General features: G+C 30.0%; 1 protein-coding gene across 1 annotated transcript; it reads left to right on the forward strand.

Annotated features, from left to right (window-relative positions):
- The first annotated feature begins 13381 nt into the window (after positions 1-13381).
- LOC136090713 (uncharacterized) lies at positions 13382-16961 on the forward strand. Its single transcript, XM_065817573.1, has 2 exons — positions 13382-16400; positions 16610-16961. Exon 1 carries the CDS (start codon positions 13405-13407, stop codon positions 15991-15993), a length of 2589 nt encoding a protein of 862 aa, XP_065673645.1. The 5' UTR covers positions 13382-13404; the 3' UTR covers positions 15994-16400; positions 16610-16961.
- The last annotated feature ends 903 nt before the right edge of the window (positions 16962-17864 follow it).

The following is a 17864-nucleotide window of genomic DNA, read 5'->3' on the forward strand; positions in this document are numbered from 1 at the left end:
TTTTAATAGAGTTTTTTCGCACAAAATTATTTATAAAATCCTACTTTGAACCAATAAGCAATACTTTAATTATCTTTTTTTGATAGTTCAATCGCTTAACTATCAAAGATTTGCTCAAGAACAACACCGGAAACCACGTTGATATCTACTAAAAATAGTGTTACACTTTAGACTTAAAAGCTCTTCACCAAAAAAAGCAAACAGTTTTTTCGCAAATTATACAAAAAATTATTTTTTATCTTGACTGAATAAACAATATTCAAAAAATAGAAATATATATTTGACAAGTATTTATGTGTTCCCGCAACGTCAGCTCTTATTGAGCCTTGAAACTCTTGTCCTTGACCATAAACAGATAAAGACAACGTAAGTTAAAATGCAATTTTGGACCTTATTAAAAAAATCCAGCTCAAATAAAACAACGGTATTCCGTTAGGGACAAATAAGAGATATGTAGAGTTAGAGAATGGAATCAGGTGTAAGGTAACGGCGAGCACGATAAAGAGAAACAACCTTAGCAGATGCTAACTTTTCAGTTGAAATATACATAGTTTCCATGAAAGATTAAAAATGAATGATCATCCAAATAGACGTAAAGAAGAGAACTCAGTGAGAGGCTTGCCATTCAATAATACAGGAACGTCAAAAATATTTTTTGTAGTTTTCTTGGAAATGAAATTTAGAAGCCACTCCAAGCCTCAAGTTGTTACAGAAGAGAGACCCGATTCAAGATCGGTTTCCTTTCAATCAGAGTCGTTATAAATTAGGGCCACTTAACGGGTCGTCAATAAAGTACGTACGCCAAAAATGTAGAAATTTGGATCCCAACTTTAATCACACATTTTAAAAATATTTATTGTAATAAAATTAATTTGCAAGTCACTTCATGTCGGAGACCGGAAATCAAATCTCAGTCAAGTTGTAATTTACTTTTTATTTTTAAAAGTCATAACTTACTTTTTATTTTTTAAAACTTATTTTAATGAAAAATCAAATAAAAATAAACTTTACTTTAGGCGAAAGTTTTTTTCAGGCACCCCTCTTTAGTAAGTCCGTAAAAAGCGAGTCTTACTCAAGATGAGTAATATTGAAAGCAAAGCCTGAAACCCCCAAATAGTGGGTTTTGACTACCCCACACCCCCTTTCATCTCAGTGCATAGAGGGACACTATACCCTTGACTCCCTAAATAATACATCCTTTTATGTAGGCAAACTAGGACCATTAGTCAGAAAATTAACTTTTTTATTAGTCAGCTGGCGAATTATGGACAACGATGATAAAATATATATATATATTTTTTTTTCAAAGTTTGACATTTCGCGCGGTTAGATTTTTTTTTTATCTGCGTGTTTTTCCGAACTGAGAAAATCAATTTCAAAGTTTTAAATGGACCTGCAAACCTAATAGCATAAAAAACGCAAACGAAACCGATTTGTATTAATTTCCTATACAGTCTACCACAGTTTCAAAATAATTGTTATAAATACTTAAAGTGCAGGTTTCTGCATTACTACACCCTGATTTGGAGATAAAACAAAGTAATACACACTTTTTTTATAAAATACAATACTATTTTGTTTATCTCCATTTTCACTTAAATATACATCACACAAACTAGTATTTTTATATATATTGTGGCAATTTTTATATATATTGTAGCAATTTTTATATATATTGTGGCAATTTTATGTATATTGTGGCAAGTTTATATATATTGTGGCAGATGAATGTATATTTTGGCAATTAAAGTACAGTAAGGTACATATCTGTTTTATTAGAAAAAAATCTTATTTTACACTAGTGAACAAATTACATAAACACGCTATTTTGTCTCAAATTCGATTCAGCAGAGAAGATAAGTAATATATTATTTAAAGAATTTACCAAGATCTTCTTAACAAAATAAAACTTTATTTATAAATTCTAATAGCATAACATCTAAAATACATTGCACAATTAAAAGATATCTTAAAGAGTAATTAGTCAACCAGCACCTCTGGTTAATCCATTAAAAACATAACATATCAGTAAGAAACCCATTTAACAACAAAACATATAAAACATAAATATTTTGACAAAATGAAATAAATTATTTTAAAATATTCTTATAAAATGCAATATTTACAGCAGGTATATACTTGAACATACTTTGAAGGACATTGATCATTTAAAATTTGAGCACGCTGTTTCAAAGCAGAAGCCATTAACACAACTGCCATGACAAAGATCGTAGATTATTAGAGGCTTAATCCATGCTTTTGAACAATCATCAGAAAATGACTTTCTGTATTAAACATGATCTGAATGCTAGAAGCTTTATCTGGATATAGAGAACAATCTTAAAATTAAATCAGCCTGCAATAGCTGAAACGTGTTTGAAATCCAATTTTAGACAGGAAAAAAATTATTTTTTGAAGAGCAGGAATTGCTCTGATTAAATCAAGGGGACTAAATAATTCAACAGGAGCGAGTTGTGCGAGCGAGTGCTTTATTAATATCACTATGGATATTATCTACCTCTTGTATACTAGAATTCCCTGGTTCAAAACTTTTGTTAAATTACTCTAACTTTTGAGTAACATATCAAAGACTAACGTAAGGCAAGGGGAAAATGGCTATTTAATTAATGGTTCAATGAAGTTTCTTCTAAAGTTGTTCATTTCAGTTATTCCATGTCGTCGATAGACCAAAAATCAACAAATATACATGTTCATTTTTCATCACTGATATTTTGATACATGATTTGTAGAGATAGAACAAAACAATACTAACCTCGCGATTTGCTAAGATGTTAGATTGTAAAGAAGATCACAAATCTAGATAAGAAACAGTACAGGACCAAGGATAGAACTTTGGTGTACCAAGAAGTTTCTAGATATAAAGAAAAGTGATGGCCTTTGTTGACGTTTTTTTTTGATAATCTCAAACATTCTCTCAGATACAACATTTTAACCAAGTTTATTGTTAGACCAGCATGCTGAACTTTATCGAAAGCTTCAGATATGTCAAGAGCTATAGCTTTACCGACTCCGTCTACCACACAATAAAAAAATCTAGTCACAGCAGTTCGCAAGTCTGTGTTAGAACGAGAAAATCGAAAACCATGTTGATTGTAAGAAAGTTGTTAAACTCAAAATGGCAAGATAAAAATTTGTTGATTTAAGACTCAAAAGTCTTGCTAATAATAGATTAGATAACAATTGAAGGGATCAGAATGTTCTCCAGAGTTTTCAAAAATTAAAATAACAGATACATTTTTCCAACAGGCAGGCAAACAAAGTTCATTCGAGCACTTATTAAATAGTTTAGTGAGTCTTTTAGAGAGTTCTGGAGAATACTTTTTTGCGACAATGACAGGAATGTTTTCTGGAACACAGGCCGTAAAAGAGTTTTTTTTGAGAAACGACTCATGCAAGGGAGGCCGAATGATTTGGATGTTTTACAATAGGTTAACCTGTATAACTGGAATAGCGGGAAGAGTATGGCCATAAGATTCAAGAATAGAATTAGAGGAAACAGTTTTGCGAACAGTTCAGCCTTATCCTTCGGAGAGGTAGTAATATTAGTCCTACAAATTAGAGATGGAATGTTTGACTTACCTTTGTTAAAGACACTGTTAAAGATTTTCCAAAATTCTCTAGAGTCTAACTTCTTATATAAACTTTTACATTAATTTCTTGTAATAATGAAAAGGCGTTTGTTCTCAATAGCATTATTTTTTGAAAAAGATAAAAAAAATGATTACAATTATATATATAGCAGCTGAAAAAGAAGGTGAAAACCATGGAGTAGAATAAGGAATAAAAGCTTCTATACCTACCTGGATTTTGAAGGTTACTCAGGTTACGTAGGAGGCTCATTTATCAATGCAGAGACAAAAAAGCATTAATCAAAAGACCTTTATCAAAAGAATCCTAGTTAATTTTTGGGTTTTAGTAAATAATGCGATTATAGGGTGAGCTCAACGAAAAAGTACAAGACAAAATATTTTTAAAAATTATTTGATGGTCGAAACCACCAAAAGGGGAACAAGGGGTGCAACTAAACAAAAGCCAGAGTATGAGATTCACAATCAAGAAGTGAATGAAGGTTGGAATGAGTGAATGAAGGTAGTTATGGTTGTTTGGATAACAAGCCTCAAAATAAACTAAGTAAGAGATTAAGAAATACAGTAGATATGAGATATAATTCTTAAACAGCTTGAGTATTACTTTGCCATTCTTGTTCAATTCAATGAATTTAGGTGTGATTAGGCTGAATTTGAATATTCTATTTTATACTGCTCAAAAACCTCAGCTAAAAGGTGATAATAAATACTAAAAATAAAGTATAATAACAATAGACTATGATAAAAATACAATAATAGAAACATAATTTTATTTCAATTTTAGACTTAGCTAACCTTACAAGATTGCTTTTTAGCAGCTTCATGGTTATCATTAAAGGATGGTTCTTTAAAATGAAATTAGTACTTGGAAAAGACTTTCCACCGGTCTCCGCCAAAAGGTGTGTTATAATTTGAGTGAAATGATTAAAATTTATCTTTTTGAATAACTTTAATTATCGTACTTTCTGTCGTTTTTTTCCTAATATTAAAATGTATTACATATAAATTTGCTTAAGTGCAAGCAAGTATTGATGAAAACTTAGAAGGAAAGTTCGAAGCAGATGAGATATCTTTGCAGTTTTTGTACCAAGTTTCCGATAAAGACTCTATTGTTTTACGAATAATTTTCAAGAATTGTGCCTAGAAAACAGCAAAAACGAGTTTTAATTCACAAACTTACAATGAGCAAAGAGGATTATTTTTTCCTTAATGGTCATGCGAATAAATATAATTGCAAAACGTAGGGCACCAAAAATTCAAGAATAATTGTTCAAGATCAAATGTAGTTTCTCAGATTCAGTATCGTTTGGAATAATTTCAGAAAGGGTTATTGAACCATATTTTTTTGAAGACAAAAACCAGTTGGGGTTAATCTGAGTGGCATTAAATGCCAGGCAATGATTAAAAAGTATTAAGGACCAAAGGAAGACAAAAATTGATAATCGTGGTTCTAACGCGCTTTTCTAATTTTAACTGGCCATTACAATGGTCCAATTTAATGGTCCTTGATATTATAGGGGTGAGGTTTACTCGATACATTAGAGGTGAGTTTGAACAGATTCTGCGGCTTTTACCTAATTTAGTTTTCACTTTTTGTACATCTATATTTTTCATACATTTTTAATGAATTCTAGTTATAACTAATGGTAAAATACAAAATTTTTCTTGATTATTCTGTTCCTAAGTTAGACATAAAATGTCTAAATTACTTAAAGGAGTGCGCCAACTAGAAGGTAAGTAACAGGACTTCGCACCCCATATGTAATTTGCAATGCTGTATAAGGTTAGCCATCCATTTCTTATTTCTTTCCTATTTTTGATAAGCGTCAATGTAAAAGTATTTTTTTTGTCAACAAAGAAAAACCCTCCGTTTTTGCATTCTTTCTTTTTATTGATAGGTAGTCGGTGTAAAATAAGTTATTGTATTAGTAGCATAACGTTGTATTTTTGTTGTAAAACACTATTTGAACAAGTTCACCATTTATAGGATCCTCAGGAAAGTAATATTTTACAAATTTTTTTTTTAAAGAATATCGAGCACTCTTTTTTTAGAATACACAAACAAAATTTACTCACACATATATCTAAATTTTTTATTCAGTGGTTTACTCTGTATTAAATTTAGAAGACATTTTGAAACATTGAACATTTTAGAAGACAAAGATCATTAAATGTAAAAAAAATTGAAAATAAATTTATTAACTAAAAGTTTAAAACAAATAAACAATTAGACGCTCTAAAACAAAATTGTAAAATTGAAGAAAAAAATAATTATAAATATAAGAGCTATTAACTATTATTATTATTCAATCATAGCCAATTATTTAACGCTCAAATAGCAACTCTAAATGCTTCTCTCCAGAAGCTTAAAACATGCTGATAACCCGGCCATAATCTGAAACGAATTTCTATAAGTTGGGTTTAATGCCGTTCAATCATTTTTCTAACATTCTGCTCCTTGAATAAGGTTTTGTTCTCTTGGTATTAAAGGTATTAAAAAGTTTAAGAATTTTATCCAACAAAATCGTAAAAACGGTTGATGAATGTCGGGAAAACCAGTCATTATCATAACTTTTGTTTCAAAAATATTAGATGCGGTTTAATTAATTTTTCCAAAGAGGCACCCATAAATTCAACTCTGCATGAATCGAATTTGTATACAAATATTGAAGCAATAGATATCTAGAAATTTCTGAAAGTTAATTTTCCAAGCATATTTAGCTTTCAGGCAACTTTTCAAACTTTCGGGCAACTTTATAACTTCAAAATGTCCTTTATAAAAAAACAAGTTTTCTGTTTGAAATCGTTAATCAAGTTCAATAACAAAATGGTCTAGTAGAAGTAAAGAGATAAAATGCCTAAAACAATTAAATATGAAAGATGACAATTGCTTGTCATAATTGATTTGCTTACCACATTTTCTAAACTTTATTTCTTTTACAATTAAAGTTATAGCTAACTCAAGAGCAATATTAAACCAGTTATTGTGATAAGAATCAATACCAAACTTAATTTCACGGAGCTTGTCTTTTTTAATTGTCAAGTTCAAGACTCTGCTGAGATATATTGTATTTCTTATCTTAGAGTCATCATAATTTTTTCTTGGAGTTAACATAATTATGGTGAATTATCTTCAGTAGTATTTTTGTTTCCAAAAATTGCTTTGACGATATTACTGAAAGTCTTGCTCCAAATGGTTTTTCATTCTTGAAGTATGATGATCATGAAATTTTTTATAAATTAAGTCATACCACTTTTAAACGTGCAAAACGTATAAAATTAGAAAGTAAGATATATCAAGACATTTGCTTGATTTTAGATGAAACGTACTTGGAAAAATTGTGAGGAGTATTTTGCTAGAGAGATGATTGGTAGTGATGAGTCTGGAGATATGTATCAGGTAATAGTTTGTTTTATGATAGTTGGCCCAAAACAGTCCATATGTGATTAAAACGTCAACTGAAAAAACAAATCGAATCAACAAGCCGATGATTAGTTTTTTATTTACAATCTAAAAAAAATTTACCTTTGTTTTGATGTTGCACAACGTATGATGTTGTACAACATCAGAAATAGTTTGTTAAGTTGTAAAAGATTTTTATTTCCAGATTTTAAATTTAATGGATTTAAAGATCCTGATAACTGTTTGAGTATGTTTTTGTATGTGGGGGAGAATATAAATGGAGCACCTTCCACAATATTTATTAAACAGACCTCGCTCTTGATGCTGATTTGAGTAAAGCATCAAAAATAACAATGAAAGTATTACATCCTGGCAGTTTTAAACAAATTGTTTCCTAAGCACTTGCAACTTTTGATGAAACTACATCTGCAGCGATTCACTCATATTTTCCTGATCTTAAAATTAGTACTGATCTTTTAACATTATTTAACAAGTGGTGGGTTTTATCAAATACTAAATGCCAGTATTCAACATGTAATATTTTAGGTAATGCAGCCGTTACTGGAGATAAAAAACCTGACGTTTTTAGGGAAATGGCACATTGGATTAAAATTTGGCAATCACAAAAGAAACAAAACTGTGAGAAGTTTAATTTAAGTGCTCAGACAGCTGCAGCACTAATAAGAACACTTAACAGTCATGCCTCATTGATCGAGGACTTACGTAATAATGGATATCACTTTGTTTTAACTGGGAGATTTCAATCTGACCCATCAGAAAGGAGATTTTAACAATATAGACAAATAAGCGGTGGAAGATTTTTGGTTGGTTTAAAAGATGTCACTATTTCTAAAAAAATATTAAAAATCAAAAGTATAGTTAAAGAAGTATTAACTTTGATGATAGTTTAAAGTTGTGTCTTAAATCAGAAAATAATTTAACTGATTTGAAAAACTTTTTCTTGATATCGATAAAGCTCAGTGTACTCCAGAAATCATGACACTTGCATCAGAAAGTATGAATGTAAGTGCTTATATTGCTAGATGTATAGCAAAGAAACTAAAAAAACGTTTTGGCACATGTTGTAAAAAATTTTTATGTTGTGTCAATATTGATAAAAGCAATCCTTATCATACTTATTGAACAATTATTTCTAGGGGTGGTCTCACTATTCCTTCAACATCACTTTTAGATTACATTTGTGCATCTTTGTTATGATTGACTACTTTTATAACAAAATAAAGAAGCTTAAATTAGTTTAATTTACATGCACGACAATATTTGTTAAACCGCTTTTATGACTCTTTTTGTCCCGTGCATGAGAAAACTGGTATAAAACTTGCTGGAAGAATTGCATTCAATATTTTTCTTAATAATAAAAGAATTATTTCTACCAGCAAAATAGCTATTGATCATGTAAAATCTTTTAAAAAGAGAAAATTTGAGAAAATTTTAATTATTTTATATTTTAATGAAAAAAGAAAATATTTAAAATTTTATATAACTGTTCTTGTTTCTTAAATTATGTTTACTTACATTCTAAATTTTAAAATAAAGACTCTTCTTATTTATTTCTTTTTTATATAATTTGTGGACTTTTTAAATTTAGAAAGTAAAATAGTTTTGCAATTATATATAACGTAATAAGTTTTTAAAACATTACAATTTTAAAAACTGGTTTTCTAAATAAAATAAAAAATAACTGGCCGTATAAATAAAGTTGGCATGCTTGTAGAAAAATCCAGTGCAACTATAAAAAATCAATTCTCCACAAGCGCTCAATGATTTGGTGAAGAACACTTTTGCCTCATATATAATTGCCTCGATTTTAACGACACAATTGATGGGTTATTACATATTTGAATATTTTTAGTTATGCTTTAAATTATATAATACAAGGGCAGATCCATAAGGGTAAGGACGGGGAAAAGGTAAATAAAAAAGTAAATTAAAAAAAAACGGACTGTTGGTATATTGTTATGACGTAGTTTCATAGTTACATAGATTAAAACAGTTTAAGACTAATATTCTAAAAAAACTAAATAAAAAGTTTTATAATTTAAACCTGAAATCTCCAACCACCGCCCCCTACTTTATTAGAGTTTGGGCCAACTGAATCAAAAAATTGTCCTCTCCTTTCCTTCCTGGATGATCAGGATACAGCGAATAAAAATAAAACTATTATATTGGATCCACCCCTGACCCAATATTTTTTACGAACCATTTTGAACTGGATTTTTTAAACTCACATCGTTACATTAAAATTTTCCAATTTATGACCTCCACGGATATGTTTAAGCATATAATAATTCTTTAATGTTGTTTTAAAGTGATTGAGTACAGTACCAGCAGAGTTATCATTGTGTCATTTTATAAATTAAATTCTTCTTGACCAGCCATCTATTAAACCATGGATAAAAAACTCCCACCTAAATTATTGAGGTAAAGATTTAAAACGCTAATGATATAAGTTTTATAGTGTTTATGGTAGTGAATGCAGGGGCGGATATAGGATTAGACTTTATTTCTCTTTTAGTAAAATCTTTTTTATAAATTATACCTACCCCCTCCCCCACCCACCACAACCAGCATCGTAATCTCATCTTCTCCCATGCACAACTACTCTCAGGTGCGAGAAAAACGTAGCCTACTAGTCCATTAATTGTGAGGGTAGTAGGGTACTAGGGTACTAGGGTACTAGGGTACTAGGGTAGTAGGGTACTAGTAGGGTACATTTTTAAAAACATAAATCATATTCTTAAAAGCACACAAGAATTCCATGACTTTGCACACAAGAATACCATGACTATCCACAAAATGATACTACGACTTTGCACACAAGAATACCATGACTTTGCACACAAGAATACCATGACTATCCACAAAATGATACTACGACTTTGCACACAAGAATACCATGACTTTATACACAGGAGTACAATGACTTTGCGTTAACCATGGCTTTGCACACAAGAATACCATGACTTTGCACACAGGAATACTGACTGAGTATTATTTTTATATTTCTTGCTTATGTATGTTAAAAATATGAACTAAATTAAATTATCCTCTAAAAAAATAAGCACTAATTTAACTAAGAAAAATGTTAGAATACAACTGCCTCGTCCCAAGGATTAAGGTCGAAAGAACCTGCCAGGAGAGTATTTGTTTAAAGCACATTAACCACGTCTAGGTTCTTTCCTATTCATGTGTACAATTTTTATGCAAAACAATTGAAGGCATATAAAAAAAATACACCATCAATTAGCAAACTGCTTTTCCTAGCGCATTTTCATTTCTAAATTACATAAAATCTATTTATAAAATGTATTGGTTAATAGAAATATAATTCTATAAGGAAATATCAAAATGCTTTTAAACTTTTAAAAAATTTTTCAAAAAATATGTAAATAAAAATCTGTAAAACATCAACTAAATAATTTTTTAAAAATTATGTAGGTAAAAATCTGTATAACATCAACTAACGAACACTATCCAACAATAGTTAATGATAAACTATAGTGGCGTAAAAGAGCTATAGAAGTTACCAGATGGAGTTGATCTAAAATAAATTTAAATATTACAAACAAGTCTTTTAAAAAAAATCTCACAATCTTTTAGAAATTTTTTAAAAAACTTAAAAACGCAAATTTATATGTATGTTATAATAAATTTTAACAAAGAGCTTCATACAACAATATTCAAAAATAAAAGCCTATGCCACTCGTTTTTAATAATTTATAATATACAATATAAGTAGAAAGGGGCTCAAAGAAGACATGGATGATAAAAAAATTACCTCAACCTTTTCATAGAGTCCCTTCGACAACCTTTTTTATAAAATTACAATTAAATGCATCACCTGTTGTTTTTTTGATACAACAGGATTAACATATTAACATTATGTAATAAAATTTTTGAAAGTAATTAAGTTTTCAACATAAATTACTGCACCTAACCTAAACGCACATTCGCCTTGTAAAAAAAAAAATTAGCAATAGGTTGTTGCTATCGTCCACCTTCAGGTCTAATTTCAAACTTCAATGTATTTTTAATCGACATTTTAACAAGAACCGTTCAATAAAGGAAGTTTTAATATTTAATTGGTAACATTAATTTGAATTGTTTTTAATACCAAACCAATTGTGTAATTAAAAGTCTAACGATTTATTTAAAATTTCTATTAACTAATAAACCTGCAAGAATAAATATAACATCAGATACTTTAATCAATAATATCATAAAAACAGATATTTAAAAAAAAAATCTTTTAAAAAAGGTATAGTTAAAAGTAACATCTCTGATCACTCTCATAACGTTTTTCTTGACTAACATCAACGCCGTAAAAATACCGCAACAAAAAGTATTGTTTAAAAACACTTTTTAATTTTAATAATTTTAAAACCACTTAAAGAACAATTACCTATGCTTCATTGGAACCAAGTAAATATCTATGCAGAACCTTATGACACATTTTTTAAAAATTTTTACGAAATATATGACGTTAATTTTCCAAAATCTACTGTAAATAAAAATAACCAGACACTTTATGTCACCATGAATCACAAAAAATATCAGAAAATTTTTTGCGATTCATGGTGACATTAAGAGTCATTTTTTGTAAGAATCAGGCAGTCAATGGAAGTGATCTCCTCCAAATTGCTTGAATTTTTTATATATTGATCAGAATATAGAGAAAACCTGTTGGTGAAAAAAAAAATTTTCAAAAATGTTTCGTTCACTCGGAATCTGGGCTTAAATTTTTGAGATTTTTTTAAAAATTTTTAGAAATTTAGTTTTTGCCACCTTTGAACCCATTTTTTTGGCAAGGCAAAAAGTTGCACATAGCTTTTGTAGTTAATATCAGACGTAACCCAAAAGCTCTCTCCAAAAAATATAAAAAAGTTGCGTGACACTGTGCGGTTGGCTAATTATCATAGTTCAAAAGTACAAAATCAATCACTTTTGTCAATTTTTAATCGGAGTTAATTCTAGCGGCGAAGTGTTGCACACAATTTTTCTTTTAGGATTTGAAATTATCAAAGGTATTGAGTCTAAAAATGCAAAGAAAGTTATGTGATACCTAAGGCCTATTAATATATTAAGGTTTGAAATTGGAAAAAAATGTTTTAGTATACTTACAAAATGAACAATTACGGCAGAGGCGCTTAGTTTTGTAAAAATGTAAACATATCCAACTGTCAATACAAAAAGGTCCTAACATAATAATAAAAAAAATTCGTGTGATCTTTAGATATTAAGTTAAAAATAAAGGTACAAATTGTTAAAAATGATTAAGTACGAAGAGATATTTTTTTGGACACACAGATGAGGTTTTCGCTCACAATAAAATTTCTATCATCCAAAATTAGCATTTAGCATTACACAAAACATTGCACGTAATGTTAAGAAAAAATTTAAGCGTTTCTGACTATGATATAGAAATCATAACAATTGAAATAAATAATAATAAAAAACAATACATGATCAGAAGTGAATTATTTAAATTTACGTCATAACCAAATAACTTGTGGTGATCGAATGGAAGAAGAATCGCTGATATCACGATTGTGGAGAAACAAGTTAGTGGGCGGTTGTTTACTTTACCATAAAAATGTCTTAACTTTATTTTAACGATCTTTAAAATTTGCATAAATAGAGTAGATATTTTATCATTGCTATTGAGAAATAGGTACTGCATAAATAGAACTTGTTTTTAGTTGAGTATGAAACAAAACAAATATTTTTATGAAAACTGTTGTTGCTTTTCAAAAGGGAATTGTGGATCATTCAAAAAACATAAAATTAAAACAAAATGTTCTACATTCATCAGCTGGGAGATGTTGATGTTAAGAAACACCTCATCAACTTAAAGGTAATTATGTATTTTAAATTTACGCAGACTGTAATATAATTTTTATAATTACATACTTTATAACTTCTCTGCAATAAGATTTTGAGACAAAGTTCTTTAAACAAAAAAAATAGCTCTTTTAATTAGTTCCTCACTCTTTTAATAAATAATCACTAAATTAATCACACTCTTGCAATATTGTATTTTAATAATAACAACAATGTATTTCAAACTTGTAAACATTTTTCGTGAAGAGTCAGACTATAAAAAATGCTTTAAATGACACACTTAATAATTGTTTAAAAAATTGTTTTTAGGTCATGCGATTAAACGATAATAATATTTGGGAAAAAAATGGACTTATTGCAAATAGACTTTAAAGAAATCTTGAAAAGGATGAACAAATATGTGCTTTTCACCGGTACACGTTTGGTATTGCATGGAGTCCTCCAAAAACATGCTTTCATCCTCACCATCTAAATATAAAAGGAAAAAAATCTCCCGCTTTAAGGGCGTCACCAATACATGTCGTCATATCAATGTCAAAGCGATACAATGAAGTATTTTCAGTTGGTGCAATGCTGTGTTTTACCCATTTAAAGCAAGAAACTGCTTTATCTAGAGTCAACGAAAACACCAATTTATGTACAGAAACACAAACACAACAAGAACAAACATATATGACACCTGCTACTCCAGATGAAGAATTTGATCCCGGTGAAATTAATGTTTCACAGGAGATTTTGGACGAATCTCTAAGAAGCCGTGAGAGTGTAACTGAGGTTCTTAATGCAAGTCCAATAAAATTTAGATTAAAAAGGAAGTTCGAATATCTGGAAGATACTACTAAAGATAAGTTAAAACGCAAGTATGTTCGCCTAGAAACCTTATTAAAGAAAAAATTTGCGGAAGCTGTTGCTCCTGGACAAGAGGAAATACTTATAGATTTTCTTAACAGTAAAAATGTTGATGAAATAAATAGCCCTCTCCCAATTGAAATTATTCGTGCTCAGAAAGTATATAAGCAAAGTGATTCCATGGGAAAGTTAGTTATCCTCTCATTATTAGACCATACCAAGTATACCAAAAAGTTTATAATGAACACATTTGAGTGTACCAAACATCGTATAGAAACAGCAAGAAAATGGCATGCATCTCATAAAGGGTTGGCATTTCCAGAGAAGAAAGTATTCGTCCGATCTAGTCTTGATCAAACAAAGTGTGAACATTTCTTAGACTTTATATTTACAAGCGGTATTTTGCATGATGTTGCTTATGGAATAACCAAATTAAAATACGACAGCGGTGAAGAACAAAAGATAGTGCATGCAATACTGACGACAAAATATAGCCACGCTATCATGTTCTATCGAAAAAGTTGTAGTGAAAACAATTATATACCATTATCTGATTCAAGTTTGTGGAAAGTATTGCATGCAATAAAACCTTCAAGTCGAAAAAGCTTAGCTGGATTAGATGATGTTACTGCTTCAGGCATGAATGGTTTTCAAACATTACAAAAATTGGCACAAAGATTTAGTTCTAAATCTCTCAAAGCTGCCCTTGAAAAAGGAAAAAGGTATTTGAAAACAAGTTATCAAACCAATTGTAGTGTCAATGACTCAAACATTTCTTCTCATAGCTCAAAACATGCCTTATCAGATCCATCTGAAAAAAATCTTCAATCCAACACAGAGATATCAGAAGTGGTATGTGCCGATTGCTATGATTTGTGCAAAGCTATCGAGATGATCAAAGAACTAACAATTCAAAATTCTGACGATGCTGATTCTATTTATGATTTGGAAATTGCTGTAAAGGATGTATTCAACTACATAAAACACCTGATGAGAGATTCTCAACAGAAAAAGGCAAAAATCGAAGCTTTTAAGCAATTAAACGATGAAACTGCTTTCTGGCTTAAAGATTTTTGTCAAAAAATTCTTCCGGTTCGATACAGAGAGGGCCAAAGAGAGTATTTTGGCAAGAAAGGAATGAGTTTACATGTGGATATATTCTTCATAAAAATAGCAGGAAAGTTATTCAAACGTGTTTACTTTACTTCAATGTATAGGTGTGATCAGGGAATAGGTGATGTTGTTTCGTTAGCCACTGCAGTTTTAGACCAATTCAGAATTGATCAACCGCATATCAAGAAAATGTTTACCAAATCTGATAATGCCGGCTGCTATCAGGGAAATCTTTCAGCTGAAGCAATCTACAATGTATGCAAAGAGAGAGATATAAAGTTGCTGAGATATGATTATAATGAACCCTGTTGTGGAAAAGATCAATGTGACAGGGAGAGTGCAGTTGTAAAGACAATTTTAAGGAGTTACGTTGACTCTGGTAATAATCTTTTGACTGCTGAAGATATACACAAGGCTATGCATTATAGTTTTGGCGCTAAAGATGCAAAAGTAGCAGTTGCTCAAATTAGCAATGATAAAACTGTAGTTACTGGACCAAAGATTAAGAACATTAGCAACTATCACTCATTTGAGTTTGGTGAGAAAAGTATGAAGATGTGGCGTTATTTCAATATCGGTGAGGGAATTGAACAAGAGTATGGAAATCTTAAAATTCAACCCTCGATTAAGTTGTTGTTGCCATATAGCAAAACAGATAATTCAATTAAGCGTAACAAGTCACTTAAGGAAAAACAGAAAAGAAGTGACAGGCAATTATATTCATTAAGATTTTGCACTGAAATGAATTGTACTTTATCATTTGAAAGCGATGCTGAGTTAGAAGAACACATGCTATCCGGTCTTCATACAGTTCCGAAATCATTAACATCATTGGATAAAGTTCGCAACTCGTTTGTTCATAAGATGAAAATTACTTCACAACTAAATATGCCAATTTCTTCATCCTCTAACAGTGCTTCCGTAAAAGACAAACCACATTGCATGAACATTTTTCTACTGCAAGGTTGGGCATTACCAGTTCGAAGTTCTTTTAGATTTTCAAATCAGCAGAAAGAACTGTTGTATAAATACTTTATTCGTGGAGAAGAATCAGGTAATAAAATGAGCCCTGAGCAGGTTCACATGCAGCTGAGGAGAGAACTTCCGCCTGATCAATATGTAACTAGCCAACAGATAAGATCTTTATTTTCAAGGTAGGCATTGTTGCTATCAAAACTTTTGCAAATTAGATTATGTTTCTGACTGTTAAATAGTTCTTTTACAAATATGAAATTAAAATTTAGGTGAAAGTTATAATTTTGTGTGTTTGTTTACATATGTTTAAAAATATGTACAATTGATATTGTTATAGATTTAGTAACCTGAAAAGAAAAGGTAAGCTGGTAGAACCGACAACAGAAAATAATGAAAATAGTCAGGTTAACGATAACAAAGAAGTTTATGGCGAAAATGATGACTTTAATCTGGCAGGAGACAGTGAAGATGATAATAAATATGAGGAAGACATCGCCAATCTTGCAAAAGAAATTTGTCTTGTATGGAAAGTGAATGATTGGGTTGCTGTTGCATATGAAAAACAATGGAATATTGGATATATTGTGGAGGTAATATTATTCAAAGTATATATTAGTTTCAAGTTTTTATTTTGTTTTACAAAACAGTGCTCTAAAATAAAAGGAATATAAATAAAATGTAAAAATAATTTCAGAATGACATTATATAAGACTTTACAAGTTTTATTGAATGTAAGCAAAACTAAACAAATCATAAACTCTTTATTATATTATTTTAAATGTTGCGCTAATACTTTTAGGTATCTATAACTGGGATCAGAGTTAATTGTATGATTAACGGGCAAGAGAAGAATACTTTTTGCTGGCCAGTTACTACCGAGGAGATAAATAACCAAACTGATAAAATTATCTGTTTAGTAAATGCTCCTTTTCTAATCAGTGGTTGTGGCGATTATTCATTATCCGAAGAAGACTATAATACAGTCATATCATTATTCTTAGAGAAACTTACTGCAGCAGAGTAGAAATTATGTGTGATGTGGTGGATAATGTGTGTAAATGACTCTATTAATAAATGAAAAACTAATTTTTAAATGGAAAAACATTTAAATGTTTGATTTATGTTTTATTTAATTAGCAATATAGTTATCTTGATGTTAGATTTTTGTTCAGTTTTTAATTCATGTTATATCATGCGTGTGACAAAATCACACGAATTTTTTTTATTATTATGTTAGGACCTTTTTGTATTGACAGTTGGATATGTTTACATTTTTACAAAACTAAGCGCCTCTGCCGTAATTGTTCATTTTGTAAGTATACTAAAACATTTTTTTCCAATTTCAAACCTTAATATATTAATAGGCCTTAGGTATCACATAACTTTCTTTGCATTTTTAGACTCAATACCTTTGATAATTTCAAATCCTAAAAGAAAAATTGTGTGCAACACTTCGCCGCTAGAATTAACTCCGATTAAAAATTGACAAAAGTGATTGATTTTGTACTTTTGAACTATGATAATTAGCCAACCGCACAGTGTCACGCAACTTTTTTATATTTTTTGGAGAGAGCTTTTGGGTTACGTCTGATATTAACTACAAAAGCTATGTGCAACTTTTTGCCTTGCCAAAAAAATGGGTTCAAAGGTGGCAAAAACTAAATTTCTAAAAATTTTTAAAAAAATCTCAAAAATTTAAGCCCAGATTCCGAGTGAACGAAACATTTTTGAAAATTTTTTTTTTCACCAACAGGTTTTCTCTATATTCTGATCAATATATAAAAAATTCAAGCAATTTGGAGGAGGTCACTTCCACAGTTTCAGGAATTTGCCTGATTCTTAGAAAAAACGGCTCTTAAGCATTAGTTTTTACCCGTTTTTGCTTTCTGCATATATGCAGAAAGCAAAAACGCGTTTTTGATTTCTGCATATGTAGAAGACAAAAACGATTTTTAAAAACCTGAGCTATGCGCACGCGTACGCACGGCTCAGGAAAAAGATTCATTTGGTGACATATAAGTTTGATGATTTCAATTTTCCGATAACTTTGTTCT

Source organism: Hydra vulgaris, chromosome 14 (assembly GCF_038396675.1).
Source record: "Hydra vulgaris chromosome 14, alternate assembly HydraT2T_AEP".
Taxonomy (NCBI): domain Eukaryota; kingdom Metazoa; phylum Cnidaria; class Hydrozoa; order Anthoathecata; family Hydridae; genus Hydra; species Hydra vulgaris.

Bases quoted from the DNA above. Each gene is read 5' to 3' on its own strand.
- LOC136090713 (XM_065817573.1), top strand. From the start codon at position 13,405: ATGTCAAAGCGATACAATGAAGTATTTTCAGTTGGTGCAATGCTGTGT.